Source organism: Babylonia areolata, chromosome 19 (assembly GCF_041734735.1).
Source record: "Babylonia areolata isolate BAREFJ2019XMU chromosome 19, ASM4173473v1, whole genome shotgun sequence".
Taxonomy (NCBI): Eukaryota; Metazoa; Mollusca; class Gastropoda; order Neogastropoda; family Buccinidae; genus Babylonia; species Babylonia areolata.
Window position 1 is genome coordinate 5,467,751 of NC_134894.1, and position 25,707 is coordinate 5,493,457.

Genomic DNA, 25,707 nt, shown 5'->3' on the forward strand with positions numbered 1-25,707 from the left:
CAGCATGTCTGAATGCTTGTGGACGTGTCCGAAAGTGGCAGCTATAAAAGAAACGAAGGAAAGAAAGACTACTGAAAGAAAGAATGGAGAGAGAGAGACAGAAGGATATGAAAAGAACAAAAAAAAAAAAAAAAAAAAAATGATAACTAAAAAAAACAAAAGAAAGAAACAAATACAAAGACGACATGAACAAAGCGGGCATTGTTCCACTCTGAGGTTGTTGTGGGTAGTGGCTGTGGTGGTACAATGTGTGTGTGTGTGTGTGTGCGCGCGCGCATGCGTGTGTGTGTGTGTGTGTGTGTGTGTGTGTGTGTGATTAATTGCAAGTGTCACACGGTTTGCATGCCGGGCAATGTCGTGCCCGCCAATGTGCCCTAAGCACGTCACCCGCACGGTATAGGCCATGCCAGACTGAAATGAAGGGTTGGGTGGGCGGGCGGCTTGTCTTTCTATCTTTCGTTATTATGCCGGGGGCTGCACAACACCGTCACGGGAGAGTCGATTAGGCGATGCACTTCTGATCCGGTGCCGTTCACCAGTGATCAGGGTTCTTCTTCTTCTTCTTCTTCTTCTTCTTTCCGTTACACGACCAACATCGACTTGCCGATGACTCTGTCGTGGTTCATGCATGCTGGGTATTTTCGTGTCTCCATAACCCACCGAACACTGACATGGATTACAGGATCTTTAACGTGCGTATTTGATTCTCTGCGTGCGTATACACACGAAGGGGGATCAGGCACTAGCAGGTCTGCACATATGTTGACCTGGGAGATCGGAAAAATCTCCACCCTTTACCCACCAGGCGCTGTTACCGAGATTCGAACCCGGGACCCTCAGATTGAAAGTCCAACGCTTTAACCACTCGGCTACTGCGCCCGTCCTTCGAGACCCGTTTCGGCGTGTGGTTGCTGTTGTTGTTGTGTCCTTGAGAAAGGCACGCTGCTCCGATTCTTCTCACTCCTCCTAGGTGCCATTCTGGACCTGACTTTGGTTTGGGCACTGCAGTTAACTCTCTCCATACGAACGGCGAAAGAGACGACGTTAACAGCGTTTCACCCCAGTTACCATCATCAACATATTGCAAGCGGAAGGCTCTTATACTGAAGAGGTGAATGTTGACAAAGAATACCATAATTCTGACGACGGAAGCTAAAGGTTGGGTCATGCAGACACCCACTGGACATCCGAGGGGTCTGTGTAGAGGAGAAGAGAGGACTGGCCGTACTGAGTGAGTTAAAACGGCGGGTGGAGAGGGCTGGGCTCCGGTTTCCTATGTCGAGCCCTTGAGACACAGTGGATGTGAATTCGCTGCACCGACGGCCTTTTAAGTAAAAAGGCTATGGGATATTCATCCTTTAACCCTTTCACCGCCAGTCAATTTAGAGTACAAAATTCCCTTGTGGTATAAAACACAGAAAAGACAGTGGTTAAGAATAGCTGGGGATTCCCTCTGCGATGTATAGAAAATATGGCCTATCCTACCACCGAACATTAAGAGCAGTAGGTTCATGGATAACAGACCAATGAATGGTCACCTTTCAGTGACATGGGTCCTCTACCACGCCTGTGCATAAATGCGAGCTTGGCGGTGAAAGGGTTAATCCTAACACACCAGACTCTTCCCCTCTCTCCCATACCCAGTGGAATACGGCTGGACTTCACATTGAAAATGTCTTAAGTCCTTCCCTGCTACCTAACCTGTGATCGGTTTACTTGTTAGTCAGTGTGTTCTTCGCCTTCCCCCTTCCGTTTCTTTTCTCTCTGTCTCTCTTCCTCTCCCTCTCCTCCTCCCTGTCTGTCTGTCTCTCTTCCTCTCCCTCTCCTTCTTTCTGTCTGTCTCTCTTCCTCTCCCTCTCATTCTCTCTTTTTTGTTTTCCAACTTTTCAGTCATGGAATTCTGTGTCCATGATGTTGGATTTTCCCCACCTTTATTTTCCGTATTTTGTGTGTCTTAATAATATTAAGTAGTATACCTACTTACTTCCTTTGCAAACAAGCCGCGGCCTTGCAGGAAACAATTTATTAGAGGTTCCTCTGTGTGTGTGTTTCTGTCTCTGTCTGTCTGTCTGTCTCTCTGTCTGTCTCTCTGTGTAACCTTGCCGTACCCCGCCCCATGGTACCCAAAGGCTAAAAAAACCACGCTAACCTTTCTTCCCTTTTCATTCTCTTTTTTCTCCCCGCTACGCCTCGTTTACGATGTGTAGCGCTGAAGGATATACTTTTTTTCATGCTGTAGTATTCCCTATCCCAGGAATATCATTGTAAATGTGGTTTTAATATATTGGGATTTCTTTGACTCGCGGATTAGACTGACACCGTCGAACTCTCTCTCTCTCTCTCTCTCTCTCTCTCTCTCTCTCTCTCTCTCTCTCTCCCCACCCCCCATCTCTCTCTCTCTCTCTCTCTCTCTCTCTCTCTCTCTCTCTCTCTCTCCACCCCTTCCTCTCCGTTTCTTCTTCTTCTTCATGGTTTTATCAGTGTCATTTATTTCACAAGGTGTTCAGTTAAATCCCTTTCTCTCATCAACTGTCGGAATAGATTGCAGTTTTTTTGGTTTTATTTGCTTCATTGTTAGTGGTTTGAAAAATCAGCGTGTGGGTTATTGCCCACTCCTTGTTTACAATTCTCTCCTGTATGGACGTTAACACTTGTTTTAATGATTTTGTTGATGCATTTGTTATGTTTGTGCGCGCATGTACGTACTTGGCCGGTCTTCTTGTATGTTTGCTTGTAAGCAATGTGAGTTGGGCGCGCGTATTTTATATGTGTGCACGTAGGTAGTTACATGTGTGTGTGTGTGTGTGTGTGTGTGTGTGTGTGTGTGTGTGTGTGTGTGTGTGTGTGTGTGTGTGTGTGTGTGTGTGTAAGTTCAACGGAGGGTATGCGCGCTTAGATTATTGGCAAAACGAATTGTGCTTGTTAATTACGAAGCTGGGTTTCATTGCCCATTGGTACCGACGTTTTTATTTTTATTTTATTTTTATTTATTCATTTTTTTCCAGCAGCTGACATTTTCCTGTGTTTCTGTTTTCAGGTTGTTGACGCTGCTGCTCGTCTTACTGCTCGGAATACCCTGTGCTCAAACTGTAAGTTATCTCTTAGACCATCTCCTCTTTGTAGTGTGTGTGTGTGTGTGTGTGTGTGTGTGTGTGTGTGTGTGTGTGTGTGTGTGTTTTCGTGCAGTGCGTGCGTGTGCGTTTGTCTGTGCATGGGTAGGCGCGCGTGTGTGTGTGTGTGTGTTTGCAAGTGTGCGTGGGTGTGTCCGTGTGTGTCGATGCGTGTGCGTGTTTGCATGTTTGCGTGCTTGCATGCACACGTCTTTGTACGTACGTGTCTGTGTGCGTAGAGGGGAGGGGGGGGGGGGGGGGGGGTAGGGAATTGTACATATGACCAGATTCAACAGTTTCGAAAGTTGCGAGTAAGGAGCCCTCCATAATTTATTAGAACCCGTTTGGGAGTTGAATCCCAGTCTGGGTTAAAACTGTAAATACACACGATGCATACGAAACAGCCTTGAGGACAGACAGGCTGTATATATAAATATACAACTACCTCCCAATACACATACACGCCACAAAAAAAAAAAAAAAATTAAAATAAAATTAAAAAAATAACAGCCTGCAAAATACATCCGAAACACACACACACACACACACACACACACACACACACACGCACGCACGCACGCACACACACAAAAAAACAACCCCAAAAAACGTGTATGCATCTGTCAAAAGCAGTCCCTTTAACTGCTTGTGTGGGGGGCGAGGAAGGGAAGGGAGAGGAAAGTGTGTTAGTTTTGTCGTCTCCAACGCTGCATGCATGCACGCTGCGGTGTGTGTTTTTTTATTTTTTTTTATTTTTATTTTTTAGTCCCCCCCCAATGGGTGATATGCATGGTCGTTCGTCGGTCTGTCCTCTCGTCCTCTTGCGATCTAAAACTTTTTTTTTTCTTCTTTTTTAACTATCTTCATCCGTTTGGTCGTGATCACTGCACGTATAAAAGGCTGGGTCCGCGCGTGAGGTTTGTGTGTGAGAGGTTTGAAGGGTTGGTGGTGGTGGTGGTGGTGTGTGTGTGTGTGTGTGTGTGTGTGTGTGGGGGGGGGTGATGTTTTTGAAGATCTGAAAACTGGTGTCTGGTGTACAGTTCAGCTTTCTCTCTGCCTTCCTTCCCCCACCCCCGTCCCTCCCCCGCCCCATCTCTCTCTCTCTCTCTCTCTCTCTCTCAATTCATTTGACGTAACCGTTGATACGTATGTTAAGCATTTTGTTATGGCTGTATAACAACTTCTGTGTCTATGCACTCCCTTTCTGAGGGGCTATGGCCAGAAACTGAATAAATGGATCCCCCCATCTGTCTCTCTCTCTCTCTCTCTCTCTACTCTCTCTCTCTCTCAAATTTGTTGTGCCTTTGCGGATTTTGCGACTACTTCTTTCTTTATTTGTTTTTCTTGTCTTTTCTTCTTTTTTTTTTTGCGTGTGTGTGTGTGTGTGTGTGTGTGTGTGTGTGTGTGTGTGTGTGTGTGTGTGGTGTTTCAATACAGACCCGTCCCAGTCCCGAGCTTCCGCCTGTGTCCCCCTCCCCCCCCTAACCTCCCGCATCCTCTCTCCCCACCCCACCCACCCCGCCCCACCTCCTTTCCCTCTTGGCCCCTTCCTCCCTTCCCTGCCCAAAGTTTCTGTTCTGGTGGCGTGTCAACAGGCCATGTTGAGCACGTCACATGTCTCTCCTGTTTGCCACTTTGGCGGGGAATGTGCTCAAGGATTAGAGAAAGAGAGAAGAGGAGAAAGAGAGAGAGAGGGGAGGGGGTTGTGGGGGGGGGGGGGGGGGGGGGCAGAAGGAAAAGCAGCATGTGCAGTGAGTGCGTCCACCCCCCACCCCCCACCTCATCCCCTACCATCCCCTCTCTCTGCCGTTGTGCCTCATGGCGATGTGGGAGCAGATCAAACCCCGGAACACATCCACCTTTTCCTGTCTCGTCTCACCTGTCTCCCTCCTGTCCCTGTCTGCACGCCCACACATCCTGTATGCTTACTACGAGCTCAACGAGAGAGAGAGAGAGGGGGAAAAAAAACTCCTCCTCCCAGCCTCCCCCGAAAAATACCTGTATCAAAGTTCAAAGAACGACACCACACTGACCCGCCACCAAGAATGACTTCACTTCACCAGCGAGGGTCTTCCAGTTCCAGTCCTCTGTCTGCTTGTTTGTGTGACCCTGATTTGGAATCTGCACATATGGGGACAACTGCACTTCACTTTCGAAAGGTCCTCCATTTTTCTTCATCTGTTTGTTGAGCTGCATGACCCTGGGTTTAAATCCGCACATAGGAACAACTTCATTCCATCTTAATCTCCAGTCATCTGTTCGCTTAGTCGTTTAGGCGTACATCTCCCCGCTGCCCATCTGAACGTGTTGTTCAGTTCTGATGGTGTCATTTCTTTTTCTCCAATCTCCCTGAACGATCAGCCTGCCGACCAGATTGCTGCGACTGCTAAGGTAGGCGATGCGAACCTATTACCTGTTTACTATTGTGTGCTTTACTCGGAGGTTATTACAAATTTTTCATCGGTTGTGCGTTTAACAAACTGCGGGTTCGCATCCTGGAAATATTATATCATGTTTGTTTGTGGGTTGTTGTTTTTTTTGGTCATGTTTTTATGTCTTCTCATACTGTTCGTGTGAAAGGGATGTGTCTTTCTTCTTGTGGTATTTGAGGAGACTTTGATAAATACATTATAGCCTCCCCATTCCTACGCTCTTACACTCCTTCTCCCTGACCTCCTAGAAAGATGATCAGCCAGCCACGTTGTCTGATCTTCATGGTCCGAGTTAAGTTTGTTGCGCTGCGTTTTCGCATCTTGGAAATGTTATATCATGTTGTTGTTTTTTTGTTTTTAAACCGTGTTATGTCATTTTAGTGGCGTCCACACATATTTTGATAAATACCTTATCGCGTCCTCCTCGCCTCACCCACGCCCCCCCATACCCTCCATAAAGATGGTTATCCGGGTCGTCTGATCTTCATGGGGGAGGAGTCGTCTTGTTGTGCTGTACGTGCTGCTCCGGTTTTTAGCGTGTTGGTTTTAAATTTGCCCTGCCCATGGTGGTCCTTTCTCCTTTCTTCTCCACCTCCCACGGCCCTCCCACATGTCTGTGTGTGTGTGTGTGTGTGTGTGTGTGTGTGTGTGTGGTGTGTGTGTGTGTGTGTGTGTGTGTGTGTGTGTGTGTGTGTGTGTGTGTGTGTGTGTTCTTGATAGTGTAATAGATAATCTACTTTGATTTCGATCAGTGTTGTGACGACTAGAAAGCACAAAAAGGACCTCCTTGTGTCGGCTCAAGCTCGCGTTTCCTCCACGTATCGTTGTGGGTTAGAGTCTGGAGACCAGGTAAGCAAGTGCTATACAAGTCAATTGTTAAGGCGGTCATGGCTCAGGTGAAAATAAAAAGAAGAAGAAGAAGAAGCAAAAGGCGGTCGTTTCTCCAGAAGTAGGCAATGAAAACAATCCCCCACCCTTTGCGAGCAAAAGGCTTCCACTCGGCCACGCTCCAGCGCTCGTTGGCAGACATCACGCAACGTCCCAAGTGTCGCTTCGTCACCAAGGCCTCTCTGCTAATGTTGGGTACCTAACCCCCCCCCCCCCAAACCTCCCCACCCCTCTACCCGCAGTTGGCCCAGTCGGGTGAGAGGATGATAGGGAGTGGGCGTCTGTTATGTAAGTTATTAGCTCAGTCAGCATATCATGTCGAGACCTTGAAATCTAAGCTTGTCTGGAATTTTGTTTTGTTTTCCCCGAAAGATGGAAGCCTGCTGATCGTGCACTGTTATATTTAGACATATTTAGACAAACTGCTTCAGGAGTTCCAAGTATGCAAGATTTGTCGGGAGCATACAGATTGTTCACGTTAGACATGACACTTCAGAAATTTTAAGCGCGCTTATTTTGGCTTTTGCTATTGAATGACAAACTCCTGACATCGCTTGAAATGTTGTCAATGCCTTGAAAACTAATGTTGTGGATGGTCGCGAATTGAACTGACAAGAACGAGGGAGAACACGAATTCAAGCATTTTCAAGTGTTTCACTTTAGGGTGAATTTCTCTTCAACTTTCATAGTATCAAATAAAAGGCCGCCTTCACTGGATCCGAACGAAATTCGCTGCAGGAGCAAAAATGGAAACCGTATATTTTTGCTTTCGATGATACTTCGGTCCTCATTTTGCTGGAATGCTGTTACAGCTGTGGTCTTGGGAGGCCCCAGCTTTATGCTTAGTCCTCTCCACCTTCTATATCAGACAGTTCCCTCTCTTGACTTTTCACGACGACGCAACGCATGTTTTTCTTTCCAGTGCACTGATGAGAAGAGGACATCAACTGGATGCCAAGAGTTCAGTACGTCAGTCATTCCGATAGCACAGCAAACACCGAACGCCTTGTCGGATTCAAAACAACCCTAAAAACCGACCAGAAGCTATAATACTTAGTTATAACCTCTTGTGAACATTAAAGGTGTCTTGGTAATCACCTTATGGAGTTCTCTGGCAGGCATCGGTCCCGGAACAGGTTCGCGTTAACAAAACACCGACCGCAAGGGTCTCGTTACAAGGGCATCAGTGGCGGAAGGCACGCCCGATCATGCCCTTGTCCCGATCCTTGGAGGTATTCCCGGGTTCTCGGCCGGGACTTCAGCCTAAGTCTTGCATCAACAGACCTGCCGACTTGACGTCTGAAGTGGCCTTGATTTGCGGGTCAGCGTTAGCGGACAGTGCGTCAATAAGTGGTTGATCGGGTAGCAATCCGGGTTAACAGGGAGAGGCGCCTCTTCCCTGTCTTCTGGCAGCGGGGACAGAGCAGGGGTCTCAATGGAGACACGCTGTGGCTTCAGTCCATCGCCCTTGCTGGAAGGTGGATCAATATTTGTCCTCGGTGGCCGCCGCAAGACTGTTGTCGGCGAGGAGTGCCGTGTTGGTGTTAGCTGAGTACACGTGCCCCGGCCCAAATCCTTACACAAATAATGGGTGAGGTGGAAGGTGACACTACAGCAAACCTCTGATTTTTTTTCTCCCTCTCCCTTCCTCCTTGACAAGCTGTAGGAAAAGAGGTTTCTCCCCTTTCCCCTCGGTATTTGATGTCTGACTGGTAATGGTGATGCTCTGGTTTTGTCTCCTGTCTCTGTCTCCGTGTCTGTCTATCTGTCTGTGTCTGTCTATCTGTCTGTCTGTCTGTCTGTCTATGTCCTTCCTCTCTACTTGTGTCAGAGTCATTAGCAATTATGTTAACGTTTATTTTCTGACCCAGCAGACCGCAGTGAGACATCTTCGAGCTGGACAAACCTAACGTTTAGGACTCACAATTCTGTCTCCACTCTGTCCGGACGTTTCAAACTTGAGTTGCGGATCACTTGGGTAAGCCACTTTAGATTCTGTCTGAAACATGCAGTCGTGTCCTAACTTTGTGCTTTTTTCTCAAACGAAACTATGCACACCAGGAAACAAAAGTGTCAAGTTCATGAACTTTCTTTGTAAAAGCACTTGTTCAAATAAAAGACATTTCCACGTGTTGTATTAGGCAAAATGAAATTAAAAAAGTGAAATATTCCGTCATCTTTAAAAAAAAATCTTTTTTCTCAAAAAATGCAGTTGCAATTATAACTTGTTCTGAGAAAGACGCAAGAACAGACGATTTCAAATTGCCGCGATTTAATTATTTTTTTGTTATGTACCCACATTATATGTTACGAAGGATTAAACCTGTTGCCGAGACATTTTTCCCAAGGGGATCTCTATTCTCTTAATGATAGGCTTGTGTGTGTGTGTGTGTGTGTGTGTGTGTGTGTGTGTGTGTGTGTGCGCGCGCGCGTCCCTGCCAGTGCTTAACTAAGCATTCATCCTCTACAGACACCGTCTGTTTGGGCGACCGAAGGATCGGCCACGGTCCAGGAGCCAGCTGTCTGCCCACAACTAGCTGTGTTGACGAAAACAACCAAACCTGATGATTACCCTCTGATACTTCGCCTTTGTCTTTCTCTCGCTGCTCACTCCACTGTTTCCCACCGTGGGGGCATTCCTGGGGTTGAGGACCCGTATGAAGATTTCCGTGAGTCACGCGCACGAACATGGCTGATGTCGCCTCGCTGACCCTGACGTCACACCATCACCACCAAGTCGAGGTGGACGGAAAAAGAGGACTCCATTATCTCGTGCCGGGAAGTCACGGCGAGCATTTAGTTGTCATCTTCAGCCCTGGGTTGTTGTCCAGAACGTCAAGCTAAAAGGCGATACACGTCCCACGTTTTTACATGCTCGTAATGAATGCGAGTCGCTTGCATTGACAGAGGAAATAAAACAATCCGGCCCGAGCCTTTGAAACTCCCATTTGGCGCTAGTGGCGCTACGGTCACGGCCATAATTTACGTCAAGGAAGAGTGGGGGGTATTGTTTCGGACCGGAGGTAAGGGTGTGTTTGAACTTAAAGAGTCCGGTAGTGTTGGGATCACGCTGACCGTTACTCTGTACGACTGACCATTGTGGCTGTCTGTCTGCATGAAAGATGGCGAGGAGGGGCTTCAGGACAACCAGGGTCACTGTGACCCCCACATGAAATATTTTGGGTTCCGTGTATGTTCCCCGCATTTTACGCTAATTCACATACCCATTGCAACCACTGAGTAAACGATTAAATAAATCACAGTTTGTTTCAACGAGGTGTCAAAGAGTGCGGACTGAACCATTTACTCTAAACCACATCAACTTAAACACTTGTTTAATTCGTGTTAGTTTCAAAGAAAAGAATTCTACATGACGGGGAAACGTAAGAGATTTAGGGAAGACACCTGACACTATACTGTCAACAAGAAAACACAATAGGCAGGCAGTAAATCCGTGAAGTGTCGGACACATAATCCAACAAGCAAATCTTGCATAGTGCACATCGCGAGCTGAGGCTCTTGCCTCAAAGCTGTTGCATTCCCACTTCACCTTTAATATGCATATTCAGAATTTATGTCGACACTACCACAGGAACGTCGGCTAAAGGGGCTATCTTGGCTAATCCCCGAGAGTGCGCAGCAGAGGTTGGAAGACGAGAGACGCCCTGTTTTACACCATCATCGTGGAATCTAGCTTAAACATGTAGTGAGAAAGAAGGCTAATCGTGTGGCGCATGGAGTTGAAACCCACAGCCCTTGGAACGCAACTCCGATGCTGGCCGAACGGAGAATTACGACACATAATTTGCTTTTGGACAAGTTGTGCAGTTTGGCAAGCTGTATAAATTCACACGTAGACCACTTTTTCAATGTTTAATTTCTGTCTTCTTTCCCTTACTTTCTCACCTACAGAAAATGTCTGGCCACGATACTTTCAGCTCGCTTCTGGCGCACAAACATGGCGCACCGGACATGTAGACAAAACGCGAACATCGTGGTTTTTTTTGCAGACGAGCAACATATGTAGGTTGTACAAACAAGACAAGCAAAGATCTACAGCCTTTCTTTTTTTTGCGAACAGTAAGCAAAGGGTTTCGTTGCAAGGAGGTGTACAGACGAGAGAAGCTTGTCGCTTGACCGACCTTTATGACCCAAGACTGCTGGTGTCAAGGTAGCTTTGTTCCGAACTCCTTCAAGCAGGTGGGTTGCGAGGTACTGGGCTTGCCGATGCTCACACCAAAGACATTCGTCACATACCTCCGACTTACGTCATTGTGCAAGTCCCACCCCCACACCCGGCCTTTGATTTTTTTTTTGTTTGTTTTTATTTTGTTTTTTGTTCTCTCTATTCAGTTCTCTCCGGTCGTTTCTTTTCTTTACGTTATCGTAGCGAAATCTATAATTGTAGTATTGATACTGTCAATAGCTCGTGGATTTATTAGCTGTTCACAGAAATTACAACCGGCTGTTTGGAAGCAGCCTGTTAGGACTCTCTCTCTCTTCACCTGCCTACTCCTATCCACTTGTGAGGAAGCGTCTTTTCAGACTGAAAACAAGAAACTAACTCTGGACTGTCACATTTTCACCTAACTGTCTGATCCGCTGCACGCACCCCCATCCCCCACTGACACTATGTTTTTTCTCCCAGTTTTTTTTCTCTCAACCTACTCGCCCCTAAACAACAACAATAAATAAACAAACGGGCCTAAACCCGTATCATTGTAGAGAGAGCACAAAACAAACAAAACGAGAACAGCAAAATCCAGAATCTGTTCAGTGTGCAGAAAACAGAATACAGAGCAGTAACTGTAACATAGAAGAGTTGCTGTATTACATATAAAAAGAAAAGAAAAGAAAACCTTCAAAATATAAACCACCCGCTACTTAACACAAAGCACACAAAACACCAGCGTGTCGCCAGTCTACAAAGGAAACCCTCTTGATATACGACTTGTGGTTACCCAGTTATGGAGCTATGCAAACTTCCCTTTGGTCAAATTCAGGGTCCACGGCCTAAGCCCGATGAGCTCTTCATGTGGCGAAACATTGCTTTTTTTTTCTTCTTTTTTTTTGTTGCTTTTTTTTTGGCCACGATACTGGACTTGTTTTTCGAGGGAATAAAAAAAGAGAGAGAGAGGGGGGTGGGGAAGCCATTATTTAATGCTTTTTAGATAATTTCATAAGTGTTTTTCATCCCCCTCCCCCCTTCTTCCTTTAGACAATTTCATATACATTACTTTATTTCCCTTTCTTCCTTTCTCCTCCCACTCTCTCTTTCTTTCATTGGCGAGTGCATTTATGTGTAAATGAACGTGTATGTGCGTGTACGTGAATGAGTGTTTGAAAGTGGCTTGGCGTATTTTAATGCCTACATGCACGAACATCTGTGTTTGTTACAACACCAATTCGTTTTTCATACAAAACACGCACGCGTGCGTGTGCGCGCGTTGATAGAATATTTGCACTAAAAATAGTCCGCAGATCAAAGACAGCTGATCATAAGCCAACATATAAGAGACAATCAAACGTTTGCTATCAAAAAAAAAAAAAAAAAAATCTTGGGATCAGATTTTGTGGTCGGTTGTACAGTGCACTGTTTTGAACCTCGACGTTGGAAGAAGACGAAAGTTTTCTCAGGTTGGAAGGACAAAATGGTTTCTGCTTCTCCACATTTTAGATAATGCGGCAGGAACTGTAAGCCTCAACTCCCCAGATTCATGTTTTTTTTGGGTTTTTTTGTTTTTTTTTACCCGACTATCCACCCCCTTTAAAAATCTTTCTACCGAAACGCATCGGAATTTTTCTCACTTAAAGCAGCACAGGAAGACACTTCCTCATGTGTAACGAAATTGCTACTGATCCTCTCTTTCTGTCTGTGCGTCTCGGGGTGTTAGTCTGTCTCTGTCACTGCTCTCTGTCTCTCTCTGTCTCTCCCTCCTCTCTCTTTGTTTCTCCATTTCTCTGTCTCAGTCTCTCTCTCTGTGTTTCCTCTCACTCTCTCTCAGTACGGTTACACAAGCGTGCTCGCATGTACATAACATACTGCGCCAAGAGACTGAAAAAGAAGAGAGAGAGAGAGAGTCTCTTATTTTCTCTGTGTCGTGTGTGTGTGTGTGTGTGTGTGTGTGTGTGTGTGTGTGTGTGTGTGTGTGTGTGTGTGTGTGTGTGTGTGTGTGTGTCCTTCAAGGTTTCTAAGTAAACAGTAAGCTCTTTAGTCCTCTCACGCTTCGGTCCCACCCACACCACCATCACACTAAAAAATGAAATCACGGTTTCGTACCACCCTCTCTTTCCCATCGTCATAAAAGATTTTTCCAGCGTGAATTTGTATTCATATATACCACTTCTTCTTTTTTCTGGCCCTTTTTTTTTTTTTTTTTTTTGGTTCTGTTCACTTAGCTGGATCTCCGGAGAGAGAGAGAGAGAGGCAGGCGCGAGTTTGTCGACCGTAGCTATAAATCATCCGGGGGTGGTATTTTGGAGGAAGAGGGGAACAGCAGTGGGACATTCTCTCTTGACTGCCCAACGCATCCAGTCATTTTTCACACAAAGCTGCTTGGAGTTAGTTTGTATACGTAGCAAGGATTTTTTTAATCCTTGGTGGCCTCCCTTCGCTTTGCTTACCTTTTTGGGGGATTTTTTTGTTGTTGCATGTGTGTGTGTGTGTGTGTGTGTGTGTGTGTGTGTGTGTGTGTGTGTGTGCGTGCGCGTGAGTGTGTGTGTGTGTGTGTGTGTGTGTGTGTGTGTGTGTGTGTGTGTGTGTGTGCTGGTATGAAATATGGAATATATATATATATATATATATATATATATATATATATATATATATATATATATATATAATGTTCTGTCTTTGCTACTTTCTTCCTCTCTGTGTGTATGTATCGGTGTTTCTATCTTTCTTTTTATCACTGTATCTATGTATGCATATGCCCGTGTGTGTGTGTGTGTGTGTGTGTGTGTGTGTGTGTGTGTGTGTGTGTGAGAGAGAGAGAGAGAGAGAGAGAGAGAGAGAGAGAGAGAGGGGGGGCACTTTTATGCACGCGCGCACGCTATTGCGTATCAAATAATCATCGCCCCACCTTCATATTAACAGTCACGGTGTCTTATATCAACACGAATGCCCCAAACCGTCTGCATGACATCCACAGTATAGTAACGTTGAGGCAGAGTTGTCCTCCCCCCCCCCCCCCCCAGCAGAGTTAACAGCCCTTGGCTTCAGCAATTCAGACACTTTACTCGGAGGGACGAAATGTCAGACACAACAAATTCGTCTGGAACACCAGTGTCACTGACAGGGTGGCTGGTAACATCCTCGCAGTGGTGTCAAGCCGCCCTTTCTGTAAACGATCATCATGGAGGTGGTCCGATTGGCCTATTCCCGTTTCGCCTAAAGTATTCTTTGGTCGTACCCTACGCCATCCTCAATGGCCTCTTTAACGTTCGACTCTGTCCTGTGCATATTAATGATAAATTCCACACGAACAGCGGTGATTGAACTTTAAAAGGACACCCCCGAAAAAGCAGAGTAAGGCTGCTTACATGGCGGGGTAAAAAAAAAACGGCCATATACGTAAAAACCCACTTGTGCACATACGAGTGAACTTGAGAGTTGCAGCCCACGAACGAAGAAGAAGAAGAAGAAGAAGAAGAAGTTTTGAAAAAAATCTAGCGTCCTGAATTATTGTACCCAATATAATAGTTACTTTTCATGGTTTCTGGGACCAAAAATGGGAAAAAGCAAGATGGTGGCACGTTAGTTCAATTATCAAATGCGCATCAAAACTGAATAATATACCGTACAAAAAGAGAGAGTCGAAATCCACTGAAAATGGGTCACAAAATCAACTAATGGTAACATCGTTTCATACATGCAGCAAAAAATTGCCGATAAAATAGGTTCCTGAATTTAGGATGATAAAATAGGACTTTAACATCATCAGTATCCGTATCAGTAACTCAAGAAGGCGTCACAGCGTTTGGACAAAATCAATATACGCTACAATACAGATGCATGACCAGCAGCGTAACCCAACGCGCTTAGTCAGGCCTTGAGATTATTATTATTATTACTATTCGCAGGTCGCTGGTTTCCACTCCGCCGCTGCTCCCAACCTCGGTATACAAGGCTTACTGACCAAGCCCCATCTGGTCGGGGGAACTCCTCTGGAACGGAACTACCACCTCATCTCCCAATGCAGGGCCTACGTGCAGATCACGCCACGCAGGGGTTCACGCGCCATCAACGCCAGAGGCAACGCTTCCAGTGACTTTGGTGAGTTCTGTCGTCGTGCGTTTGATCATGTAATTCTTTCCTTTTAGTGTTTTAACACACACACACACACACACACACACACACAACAACAAAAAACAAGTTGCACAGGAATGTGCTTCCAGGTTCGTCACAAATGATATATTTTGAAAACGTTTCTCTGTTTTTGTTTTTGCTTTTTTATGGATGGTTCTTGAAAAGGGCTATGATGTTGGTGTACGTATTTCGGTGTCAAGAATTTGACAAAAAAGGATCGATGGGCTATTGTGTATTCGGTTTTTGACACTGGAAGCCAATTTCTCTGTCTCTGTCTCTGTCTCTCTGTCTCTCTCTCTCTCTCTCTCCCCTACACTCAGTTTTTTTCGCTTCACTTCGTTCTTTATGTCTCTCTTCCTCTTTTCCATTTCTTTTCCCTCCTTTCATTTCAATATAATTCTTTCTTTTCGTGTCTCTCGACTTCCTTGGCAAAGGATACTTGGCAAAGTGTGTGTATGATACACTCACGTTTTGGAGTTGTCCTTACGTTCTTCTTCTTCTTCGTCTTCTTCTTCTTCTTCTTGTTTTCGATTCACTGTTATAAGATCCCAAGTTAAACATCCTACTCGCTCCATCCGCCTTCCCGCATTTCACACTCTCTCTTTATTCTTCTCTCTCCCTGTCCTTCCTCCCCCTCTCTTTCTTTTTTCTCTCTCTCAATCTCACCCTGTCCTTCCTCCCCCTCTCTCTCTTTTTTTCTCTCTCTCAATCTATCATTCACTCTCATCCTCTCTCTCTCTCTCTCTCTCGTCAACCATTCACTCTCTCTTTCTCGTCAGTCATTCGCTCTCCACCCTCCATCGTGACTCATTCTCTCCCCCCCCCCCCTCTCTCTCTCTCTTTCTCTGTCTCTTCCTCAGACTCTGTCTCTCTGTGTGTATCTGCGTCACTTAGGTTTGTCAGTAGAGGCTGTTTACTTTGGTAAAGGTCATATTTCATGCACCTGTCAAGTGAGCATTGGGTAATGCTGACAAAAAGCTGAGCGCTCGTTGTGTTGACAAAAGCGTGATCATTAAACCGGGATGTCTCTGCTCTGGATTTGTCTGTCTCTCTATGTGTGTCTGTCTGTCTGTCCCTCTATCTCCCTGTCTGATGTTGCGTCTGTTATCCCGTTTATTTTGTCTGTGTAAGACAAGAGTTCTGGTCTGTTATCTCTCTCTCTCTCTGTATGTGTGAGTGTCTGTGTGTGTGTGTGTGTGTGTGTGTGTGTGTGTGTGTGTGTGTGTGTGTGTGATGTATGTATACATGCATGCATCTATTATGATTAATTAATCATGTATATTTATAGCCGTGCTTCTTCCATTCATGCGCATCTTCGTATCAACCGGCATGGCTAGCTTGTAAACATCAATAATTACATAATTATACAGAGATATTATCTGACATCAACCTGTCTGCTATACTTCCATCGTTACGTCTATGTCTGTCTGTCTCTCCCTCTCTCTGTCTCTCTCTCTCTCTCTTCCCCCCCGAATATCTCACTGCACAGTATTTCACCGCAGTGTTATGGTCTGATAGTACTGCACCTGTTGACTGATAACAGACTGTGCGGTTGATATTTAGAAAGTGTTCTTTTACCTTTTTTTTTCTGTTAACGATTTCACGTCAAGTCCTAGATGTTCTCTAGTATTGTTGACATGGGGCATAAATAACACTGACGATGAGCGTCAGTATATATCAGTATGAGCTGTTATTATTATCATCATCGCTGTCGTCGCCAGCAGCAACGCGACACCAATATGACAAGGAAGCATCTGTTTTGAACATAGTATATTTGAAAAAAACAAAAACAAAAAAACAAAAACAAAAACAAAAAAACCCCAACAAACAAACAAACAAAACAAACAAACAACAACAACAAACCCACTAAAAATAGAACACAAAACCAAAGCACAACACACTTTGTGTGTGATATGAAATCGAACAAAATACTCTGCAACACTTCATTTTTATCAACACTACTGGAGAATATGCACGGTTGTATTATCTGATAACGAGAGCAACATCGACCACACACACACACACACACACACACACATACTTGCACATGTAGGTGCGGGTTGGTAAGGGGAGACATCGAGATCTGATGTTGGTAAGAAGAATCAAACAGGTGTGTATATGGGGTCAGTTTTCACTCACATATCAAATATCACCTCCGAAAGATTTCAACCATGACCGAGGTGAATAGGGAAAAAAGGGGGCTTTAGAAAAACGTGCGTTCTATAAATAGAGAACCTTGTATGGGAAAAAAAAGCCAGACGGAACGTAGGGAGACATCAGTAAAGAAAAGGTTCACTTGGAAAGAATGGAAGAAAGAAAGCAAGAAAACTCAAAAGAAAGAGGAAAGAAAATAGAAAAAAACAACCCAAAAAACAACAAAAAACGAAAATGGAACAGACAGGAAGGCCGAAAGAAAGAAAGAGACGAAAAAAGAGAACAGGTAGAATAGCTTTTGTCACCAAAAGCACACACAGATTCGATAGTGAAGCCAACTTGGCTGGTAAGCGTAAAACGAACTGAACTTAACGCATGCCTGCTTTCTTGTATGTGGTAAGGTATACATAGCTGTGGAACTTGAAAAAGGTTGCGATCATTTCTATCATATATAACGGTAGCAAGAGCAAATAGAGGAATATGAAAAAAAAAAGAAAAAGAATATACACATACTGAACCGGCTGCATTGAAATAATCCATATCTTCTGTATAAATATATAAATCGTTATTTGTTGATAAATCGACAAACAAGCGGGCAATTACACGGACAGTCAGAAAGAAGGAGAGATATATAGATATCTAGATAGATGGACAGATAGATGGATAACAAGGACTTTATATCAGCCTCTCCACTGTCGAAGGTAAATGAAATTTCTGAGGTCAGTCTCCGTCTTTTGGTTTGTTTCTCGAAGGTAAAGCAAAAGCCATAGGGCCAACTTTTGTACTTTGTTTGGTTTGTCTGAGATTAAACAAAACATCGTTTGCCACTGGGTCTAAATGAGATCATTTAATACTTTGTCAGATTCTGAAAAAAAAGAGAAAAAAAAAAGATGTTGCTGCTGGGGGTCACTCTCTTATGGTGACCTTTGGTTTGTTTGTGAGCAGCTAGACTAGTAATTCTGCTGCCATGTATCGGAATCGGTTTCTGATCCTGACCTTTGGTTTGTTTATGAGCAGCTAGACTAGAAATTCTGCCGCCATGTTTCGGAACCGGTTTCTGATCCTGACCTTTGGTTTGCTTATGAGCAGCTAGACTAGAAATTCTGCTGCCATGTATCGGAATCGGTTTCTGATCCTGACCTTTGGTTTGTTTGTGAGCAGCTAGACTAGTAATTCTGCCGCCATGTATCAGAATCAGTTTCTGATCCTGACCTTTGGTTTGTTTGTGAGCAGCTAGACTAGTAATTCTGCCGCCATGTATCGGAATCGGTTTCTGATCCTGACCTTTGGTGTGTTTGTTCAAGTTCTCCTCGATGAGCTATTGATTCTCCACGCTCGCGGGTTGATGGTCTCCACAAACTCTCTCCGAGACCTGGCTGTAATTTATGTCCTCTTGCTCCGTAGATGAAAGACACTGGAGGGTTGTAAAGTCATTGAGGAACGGGTGACGATTCCTCGTCTCTGCCCCTTTCCTTTCGCCCTCTTGTCTGCTGTCTGTCTCTCCCTGCGTCCCCTTTAGTGTCAAGAGTCGGTTACTTCAATTTTCGGGGGTCCTCACCGGGTTTGTGGGTACTCGTTCAGTTAGAGCGTACGTGCGGAGTGTATGAAGGGGTTGTGTGTGTGTGTGTGTGTGTGTGTGTGTGTGTGTGTGTGCGTGCGTGTATGTTATGTGTATGTGTGTGTGTGTATGTGTGTTTGTGTGCGTGCGTGTATGTTATGTGTGTGTGTGTGTGTGTGTGTGTGTGTGTGTGTGTGTTGCGTGTTCTTTTGTGTCTGCCTATCTACATATATGAAAGACATATAAAGTGTTGAGTGTTGCGGAAAACAAGAAAAGAGTAACACAAAGCAGAGCCTTTGTGTGTCCATACAGTCTGAAACCACTCATACTAACATAGTCCAGTGTTTGGAAACCCACTTGTGACTGATTTCACCTAATCTCACCTTGTCCCCAGACCTCTACCCGTTTCTCCCCACCACACAACCCCATCTACGTCCCCGCACTCCCAATACCACAATACACCCGCCCACACACTCTCCCTTCGCCCACACATATGTCATTCACAAACCGCATGGTAGTTATCAGCAAAAGAACCTGTGTGGTACAAAAACCATTGATCTCATTCGTCGACATTCATGCAAGCAAGCCCAACCACATTTGAGAGGAGAAGATTGTGAGCTGTTGCATGCAGACCTTAGCTCTTAAAAAAGAGATAGAGAGAGAGGAAAAAAATAAACAAAAGACACACACACACACACACACACACACACACACACAAAACTCGAGCAATACGACAGACAGTCAAGTTGGTTTATGAGAACGTTGAACTGAAGACAAAATACAGCTTACAGCAGAGACAGAAAAAGAAAACTACATAAAACGTCTGCCCCCATGGGGGAAGGCGACAACTTGGCTTACTTACTCACCGCGTGAGAGGAATGGGGAATTAGGTGAAGACACACAGCGACTGTGGCAGTGTGTGTGGTGGTGGTGGTTGGGTGTGATGGAACGGTCCTAGTCCTCTTTTAAGCAAAGCAATAACTGTCCCATGTGAAGGGAATCAGGAACAGTCCTGTGTCGAGGGAATTAAGAATAGTCCTGCGTCAAGGAATGTTAGGAACAGTCCTATGTCGAGGGAATTAAGAATAGTCCTGCGTCAAGGAATATCAGGAACAGTCCTGTGTCGAGGGACACAGTACGACGTCAAGGAATATCAGGAACAGTCCTGTGTCGAGGGAATTAAGAATAGTCCTGCGTCAAGGAATATCAGGAACAGTCCTGTGTCGAGGGAATTAAGAATAGTCCTGCGTCAAGGAATATCAGGAACAGTCCTGTGTCGAGGGAATTAAGAATAGTCCTGCGTCAAGGAATATCAGGAACAGTCCTGTGTCGAGGGACACAGTACGACGTGAAGGAATATTAGGAACAGTCCTGTGTCGAGGGACACAGTACGACGTGAAGGAATATTAGGAACAGTCCTGTGTCGAGGGACACAGTACGACGTGAAGGAATATCAGGAACAGTCCTGTGTCGAGGGACACAGTACGACGTGAAGGAATATTAGGAACAGTCCTGTGTCGAGGGACACAGTACGACGTGAAGGAATATCAGGAACAGTCTTGTGTCGAGGGACACAGTACGCGTCAAGGAATATTAGGAACAGTCCTGTGTCGGAGGGAACAGTTGGTGTCAGGAATGTTTAGGAAGTCCTGTTGTCAGGGAACAGTACGTCGGTGTCATGGAATATTAGGAACGTCCTGTGTCGAGGGAACAGTCCGATGTGAAGAAATATCATGGTCAGTCCTTGTCGAGGACACAGTACGACGTCAAGGAATATCAAGAACAGTCCTGTGTCGAGGGACACAGTACGATGTGAAGGAATATTAGGAACAGTCCTGTGTCGAGGGACACAGTACGACGTGAAGGAATATTAGGAACAGTCCTGTGTCGAGGGACACAGTACGATGTGAAGGAATATCAGGAACAGTCCTGTGTCGAGGGACACAGTACGATGTCAAGGAATACAAGGAACTGTTCTGTGTCGAAGGAACTGGGAATAGGTTTGGGTTTTTTTTTTTGTGTGTGTGTTTTTGTTTGTTGTTTGTTGTGTTTTTGTCAAGGGAAGCAGAAACTGTCCGGTGTCATGGGAATCGGGAAACGCCCTGTGTCGAGAGAATTAGGAACAGTCCTGTCTCAAACAAATTCTTCTTCTTCTTCCTCGTTCGCCTCCCATTAGATGAGCAGCCCGGTGTCCTCGATGAAGGCTGCCGTCCGTCGCAGCTCCTCCAGGGTGCCGTACAGTTTGGCTTCCACTGCTGTCGGTGTTAGCCAGTACTTCCTCCTGGATGCTGCATGCGTCCTTCAGTCTTGAAGGAGTCTCAAAGAAATAAGGAATTGCCCTCTGTAAAGAGAATAAGGAACTCTCTTACGTCAAAGTAATCAGGAACTGTCCTTTGTGAAGGGAAATATGAACAGTCCTGTGTGATGGATGGCAGGAACTGGGCTGTTTGAAGGGAATTAAGAACTGTCCTGTCTGAAGGTAAGTTGGAAAAGCCCTGTGTCAAAGTAATTAGGAACTACGCTAAACCAACGACATTAAAGAGTGTACAACGATATCACGGTTTGTTGTATGCCTGGGCAGACGTCAAGCAGAACAGAGATGAGACCTTGTTTTTTTTATAATCAGACTGGCACAAAAATCATTCTCTAATATTGCACGTAATCGTGACAGTTGCTTTCTTATCTGCTACATAATTGCAATAATACTGGAAGTAAATGATAATAATAGTAATAATAATGATAGATAATTTAATTGATTAATTTGTTTTTAATGAAGAAACAAAAAAACGACAAGGCGACAACATCCTTAATGCTAATGGTAGAAACTACAACGATGACAGTGGCAGCAGCAGCATTAGAGGAGCAGCAACAACAAAAACAACATCATCAAGAACATCAACATCAACATCATCGTCATCCGCATCAGATCTCCGAAAGAGAGCGAGATTAGAGCACGACTGTCAACGAACACTACACAGTTTGTTTTGAACCCATACATACACTTTCCCATATTAGAATGAACATCAGCGGTCAAAAAAAAAAAAGAAAAGAAAAAAAAACCCAGAAGAAATAAGTGAAAATAGAAGCAAGGAAAACCCACTTGTCCCACGACCAGCCCTGAAACGAACAATTCATTCCGCCTCCACATAGCGTGTACAACTACCCATCTTTGACAGAGACAAATACGCCACTATCTCAGCGGCAGTCACAGGGACAAGTTCCACTTAAGCCCAGCCAAAAAGCAGCAAGTCACAAACTTTTCTGGTCAACAATGGCGCCATCAACAGTATGCACACCCCCGGCCGTCTCTCTCTCTCTCTCTCTCTCTCTCTCATGCCCCCATCCCACTTTATCTTTCGCTTCCCCACAAAAAGAAGAAATTTCCGGGTTTTATTTCGTTTATTTATTTACAGTGTTTTCATCTAAGATGATGATATTAGACTGATAAAAGAAAAAAAAAAGAAAAAGGAAAGAAACACATTGTGTTCTTTGTTTTCAGTATTTTACATTATGATAATACAGAAGATAAACGCCGACAGTACAATTATTAGTGTCGGGGACAAAAACGGCTAGAATTCTCGTGTATTAAGATGCTGCCAGCTTTATGAATTTGCAGTAATTATGGTGCAAAAAAGACCAGCAGTAAGTACTTCAAGCCTACAAAGCAGCCCCTATAACCGAATTCAATTGGACAGATAATGTTGATACAATTTCAAAGCCAAAAAAAACACAGCAATTTTCTGCACACTTTGTTGTCAAAGCAAAGCGAAAAGATGGGGGAAAAACCGAAAACAAAGAAAGAGGGCAGTTTGAGACTGGTGAGAAAAAGGATGAGAGAAACCTAAGCAAGCTTCAGAGGCCTCGAACCTCCTTCCGAAAGATCAGGTACGCCTGACACAAAAGAAAGCACACAAACAAGAACCCCCCCCCCCCCCCCGCCCCCCAAACAAAAAACAAAACAAAAAAACAACAAATAAACAAACAAACAAACAAAAAACCAAAAAAAAACAACAAAAAAAACACCCAAACCAAACCAACCAAACCAAACCAAACACACACAACATGTTGTCCAAACAGGGGATTCCATCGGGGTAGTCGGGGAGGAGGGGGAGGAGGGGGGGGGGTCAAAAGGTAGTCCCGGTGTCTTCCTCGCCCGTCCTCCTCACATGTTGTCATTCTCTTTCCGCCAGAACTAATGGGGGTGGTCACGGCAAATCGGCACTTGGACCATGCCATCACACACACGGGGGTGAAAGTGAAAGGCTGGGGGGAGGTGGGATGGGGGTGGGGGGGGGGGGGGTTGGGAGGAGGCGGGCCTGGGAAAAACAAGGTGAAGTTCGGAAGGGGGGACTCTGACTTAATGACGACTGACGTGTGTGCCGATGGTATGGCTGGATTGTTTGGGGGGGGTCCCACCAATGACTCGGGTCACTTGTGTATGCATGGAACGCTTAAAAAAACCCAACAACTCTGGTTTTAGTTATACTGGAGGGAGAGAAACACGGACTGGAGAAGGTGGGGGTAGAATAGAGCAGAGAGAGAGAGTGAGAGCAAGAGAGAGAGAGAGAGAGAGAGAGAGAGAGAGAGAGAGCTCTTATCTGTTGGGAGGGTGTGTGTGTGTGTGTGAGTAACAGTCAGAGACAGACAGAGACAGAGAAAGAAAGAAAGACACATAAAATAAAAACGATCTCTGGCGTGTGTGTGTGTGTGTGTGTGTGTGTGTGTGTGTGTGTGCTTGTGCGTGCGTGCGTTCGAGAACGCTTGCGTGCTTGTGTGTGCGAGTGTGACGAAGAGAGAGAGAGAGAGAGAGAGAGAGAGAGAGAGAGAGAGAGAGAGGCTTGTGTAAATGGCACACAAAACGTGCCCTCCCACAAATGATGTAAGTGCTCCCAACCTTTCACACTTAAACAGACACATGCGCCCACTCTGTGTGTCTGAAGCCCAACGTAAAATCCCCATTGAGTAAGCTCATCACAGTGTCGAATGAAACACCTACGTTTCCTGTGTCAGATTTCGTTCTGACCTCCAAAGGCAGTTAGCCTTTCGTAATCCTCTGATTTACCAGGCTTTCGGATCAAGCTGCAACACACACACACACACACACACACACACACACACACACACACACACACACACACACACACACACAGATGTGTGTGTGTGTGTGTGTGTGTGTGTGTGTGTGTGTGTGTGTGTGTGTGTGTGTGTGTGTTGGGATGGTCCACATACACTAAAGTTTTTCAAATGCAGCTTACCAAAAACATCATTATGATCGTCATCGTTACATTGACAATGACGATGATAACGATGATTATAATCACGTTTACTATTACTACCCAGGCGTCTGTGCAGACGTTATGAACTGGTGACGACTATAAACCGCAATGTGTTTCACTGACTTGCGTGTACACGGTCTTTCTTAATTTTTTTAAAATTTGAAGTGACATATGAATGGCGACCTCACTATTTGTTTACTATCTGCATCACAACCGCTTGTCAAAATATTTGAAACATGACGGCAGCAGCCCTACATGTTATTCTGTTTGACAAATATACTAGGGGACTTTTGCTCAGTGTGCAAACTTGGATCGTAAAGTCACACGCATTTCATGCACACGATCTCTGATGCTACGCGCTCCAACTCGTAGCGAAAGTCTATGTTTGCTAATGTCTGTCAGGAAAGATAGAAAACGGTCACAAGAAGACGAACAACGAACTCGAAAATAATGTGGTGTGTCCCTCGTTGGGAACACACACACACACACACACACACACAATGACTAAACCTAATTTTCTCCATTGCTCGAAAGTTCGATGGCGTAACACCGACCTTTGTCGTTCAAGTGCAGGTAACAGCCATGTGTCGGTCGCTGTCGTTTGCGAATAATATATACCCCTGATCTCTGAAAAGATTCCACTTGAGAAATAAGCTATAAAGCGATTTGTGTCTAACTTGGTTTAAAGATTGCGAAAGGGGGAATGCATGGAACGGACGGGAATGGGATGGGGCAGGCGACTGATTTATGGAGGTGATCGAAAGACAGCACCCAATCCCCCTTACCCAACCCACCCATCCACCCTCACAATCCTACCCGTTCCCCCCGCCTACCGCCGTCAACCTTCTAATCTTCCTTTTCCCTCCCTCGCCCTCCTCACAGTTCGTGCACTTGTGAGAGTCGAGGTGCTGGTTCCAAAAAAACAGACACACATAGTTGGTGGTGCACTTTGGTCATGGAATGGGGGCGAAAGCACGCTTTTGTTTCCACATATCCGAGTCATCCCACAGAATTTCGTGCCTGCACTGCCTGACTAGGTGTGCAAGGTAGTCTTTGATCAACGTGGTTGTTAGTTCATGAAATGTCACCCCATCTCTACGTGAAAGGTCTTGTGGTGGGAGGGCCATTGTCGGGGCACGCAGAGCACGACATGAGAAGATTGTATCTTTACAATAGCCGGTGCTTTTTCCTGGGCTTTCACTTCTTACTGCCGTTGTATGCCCACCCACTTTTTTAAGGCTGGGGGTGGTGGGTTAGCGTTGGTATCGTGGTTAAAATTCCATTGCACTTACGATTAAAACGATGGATTGTGAATGATTCTAACTTGATCTCTCCACGTCTGTCAGAGACAGACAAATACACAGAGAAGGGGTGAGGGGGTGGGGAAGGGGAAGTGAGAGTTGACTCGCTTTCTCCTTCCCTGTCTCCCTTCTTTCCTCCACATTCCCCCCCTTCATAGCCTCCACCTCCCACCCCCACCCACACACGCACCTTTTTTTTTCTTTTCTTTTTTTCTGTCTTTAAAGAACTAGCCAACACGCAGTTCGTGCCGGACTGTACGCGTATCGCACGCGCCACTTGAGACCGAAGATGACTTTGAACTCATTCCGCTTCTGCAGTGACCCACACAGTCGGGGCACGCCTGATTACAGCCCGCAAGTCACCAGTCCACCCCCAAACTTTGCTGAGACCCTCCCCTTGCCGCACTTACATCATTAACACGACACTACAGGGGAGTCGGGTAGGGGGAGGAGAGAAAAGAGAAAGAAAGAAAAGAGTGGGACTGTTTGTGTTCTTTGTAAACAACGTACATATTCGTATTCTGGAAAAAAAAACAAAAAACTGAATGCGAAGTTTTTCTGTTGAAGCAGTCTGGGTTTTGTTGTTGTTTTTCGTTGAATATACCGATAAACATAAAATAGTCATGTTTTAATTTGTAGGAATTTGATGTTTTGTGTCTTGAATATGACGTTTTCTTATT

The 25,707-nt window shown here is 45.1% G+C and overlaps 1 protein-coding gene across 1 annotated transcript in view; it reads left to right on the forward strand.

Annotated features, from left to right (window-relative positions):
• The window catches only part of LOC143293409 (uncharacterized), a 78,734-nt gene that overhangs the window by 23,213 nt on the left and 29,814 nt on the right, over positions 1–25,707 (forward strand). The window contains exons 2-3 of the mRNA XM_076604250.1: positions 3,038–3,089; positions 14,513–14,705. Coding sequence (XP_076460365.1) covers positions 3,038–3,089; positions 14,513–14,705 — 245 coding nt within the window. The remainder of the gene's footprint in view (positions 1–3,037; positions 3,090–14,512; positions 14,706–25,707) is intronic.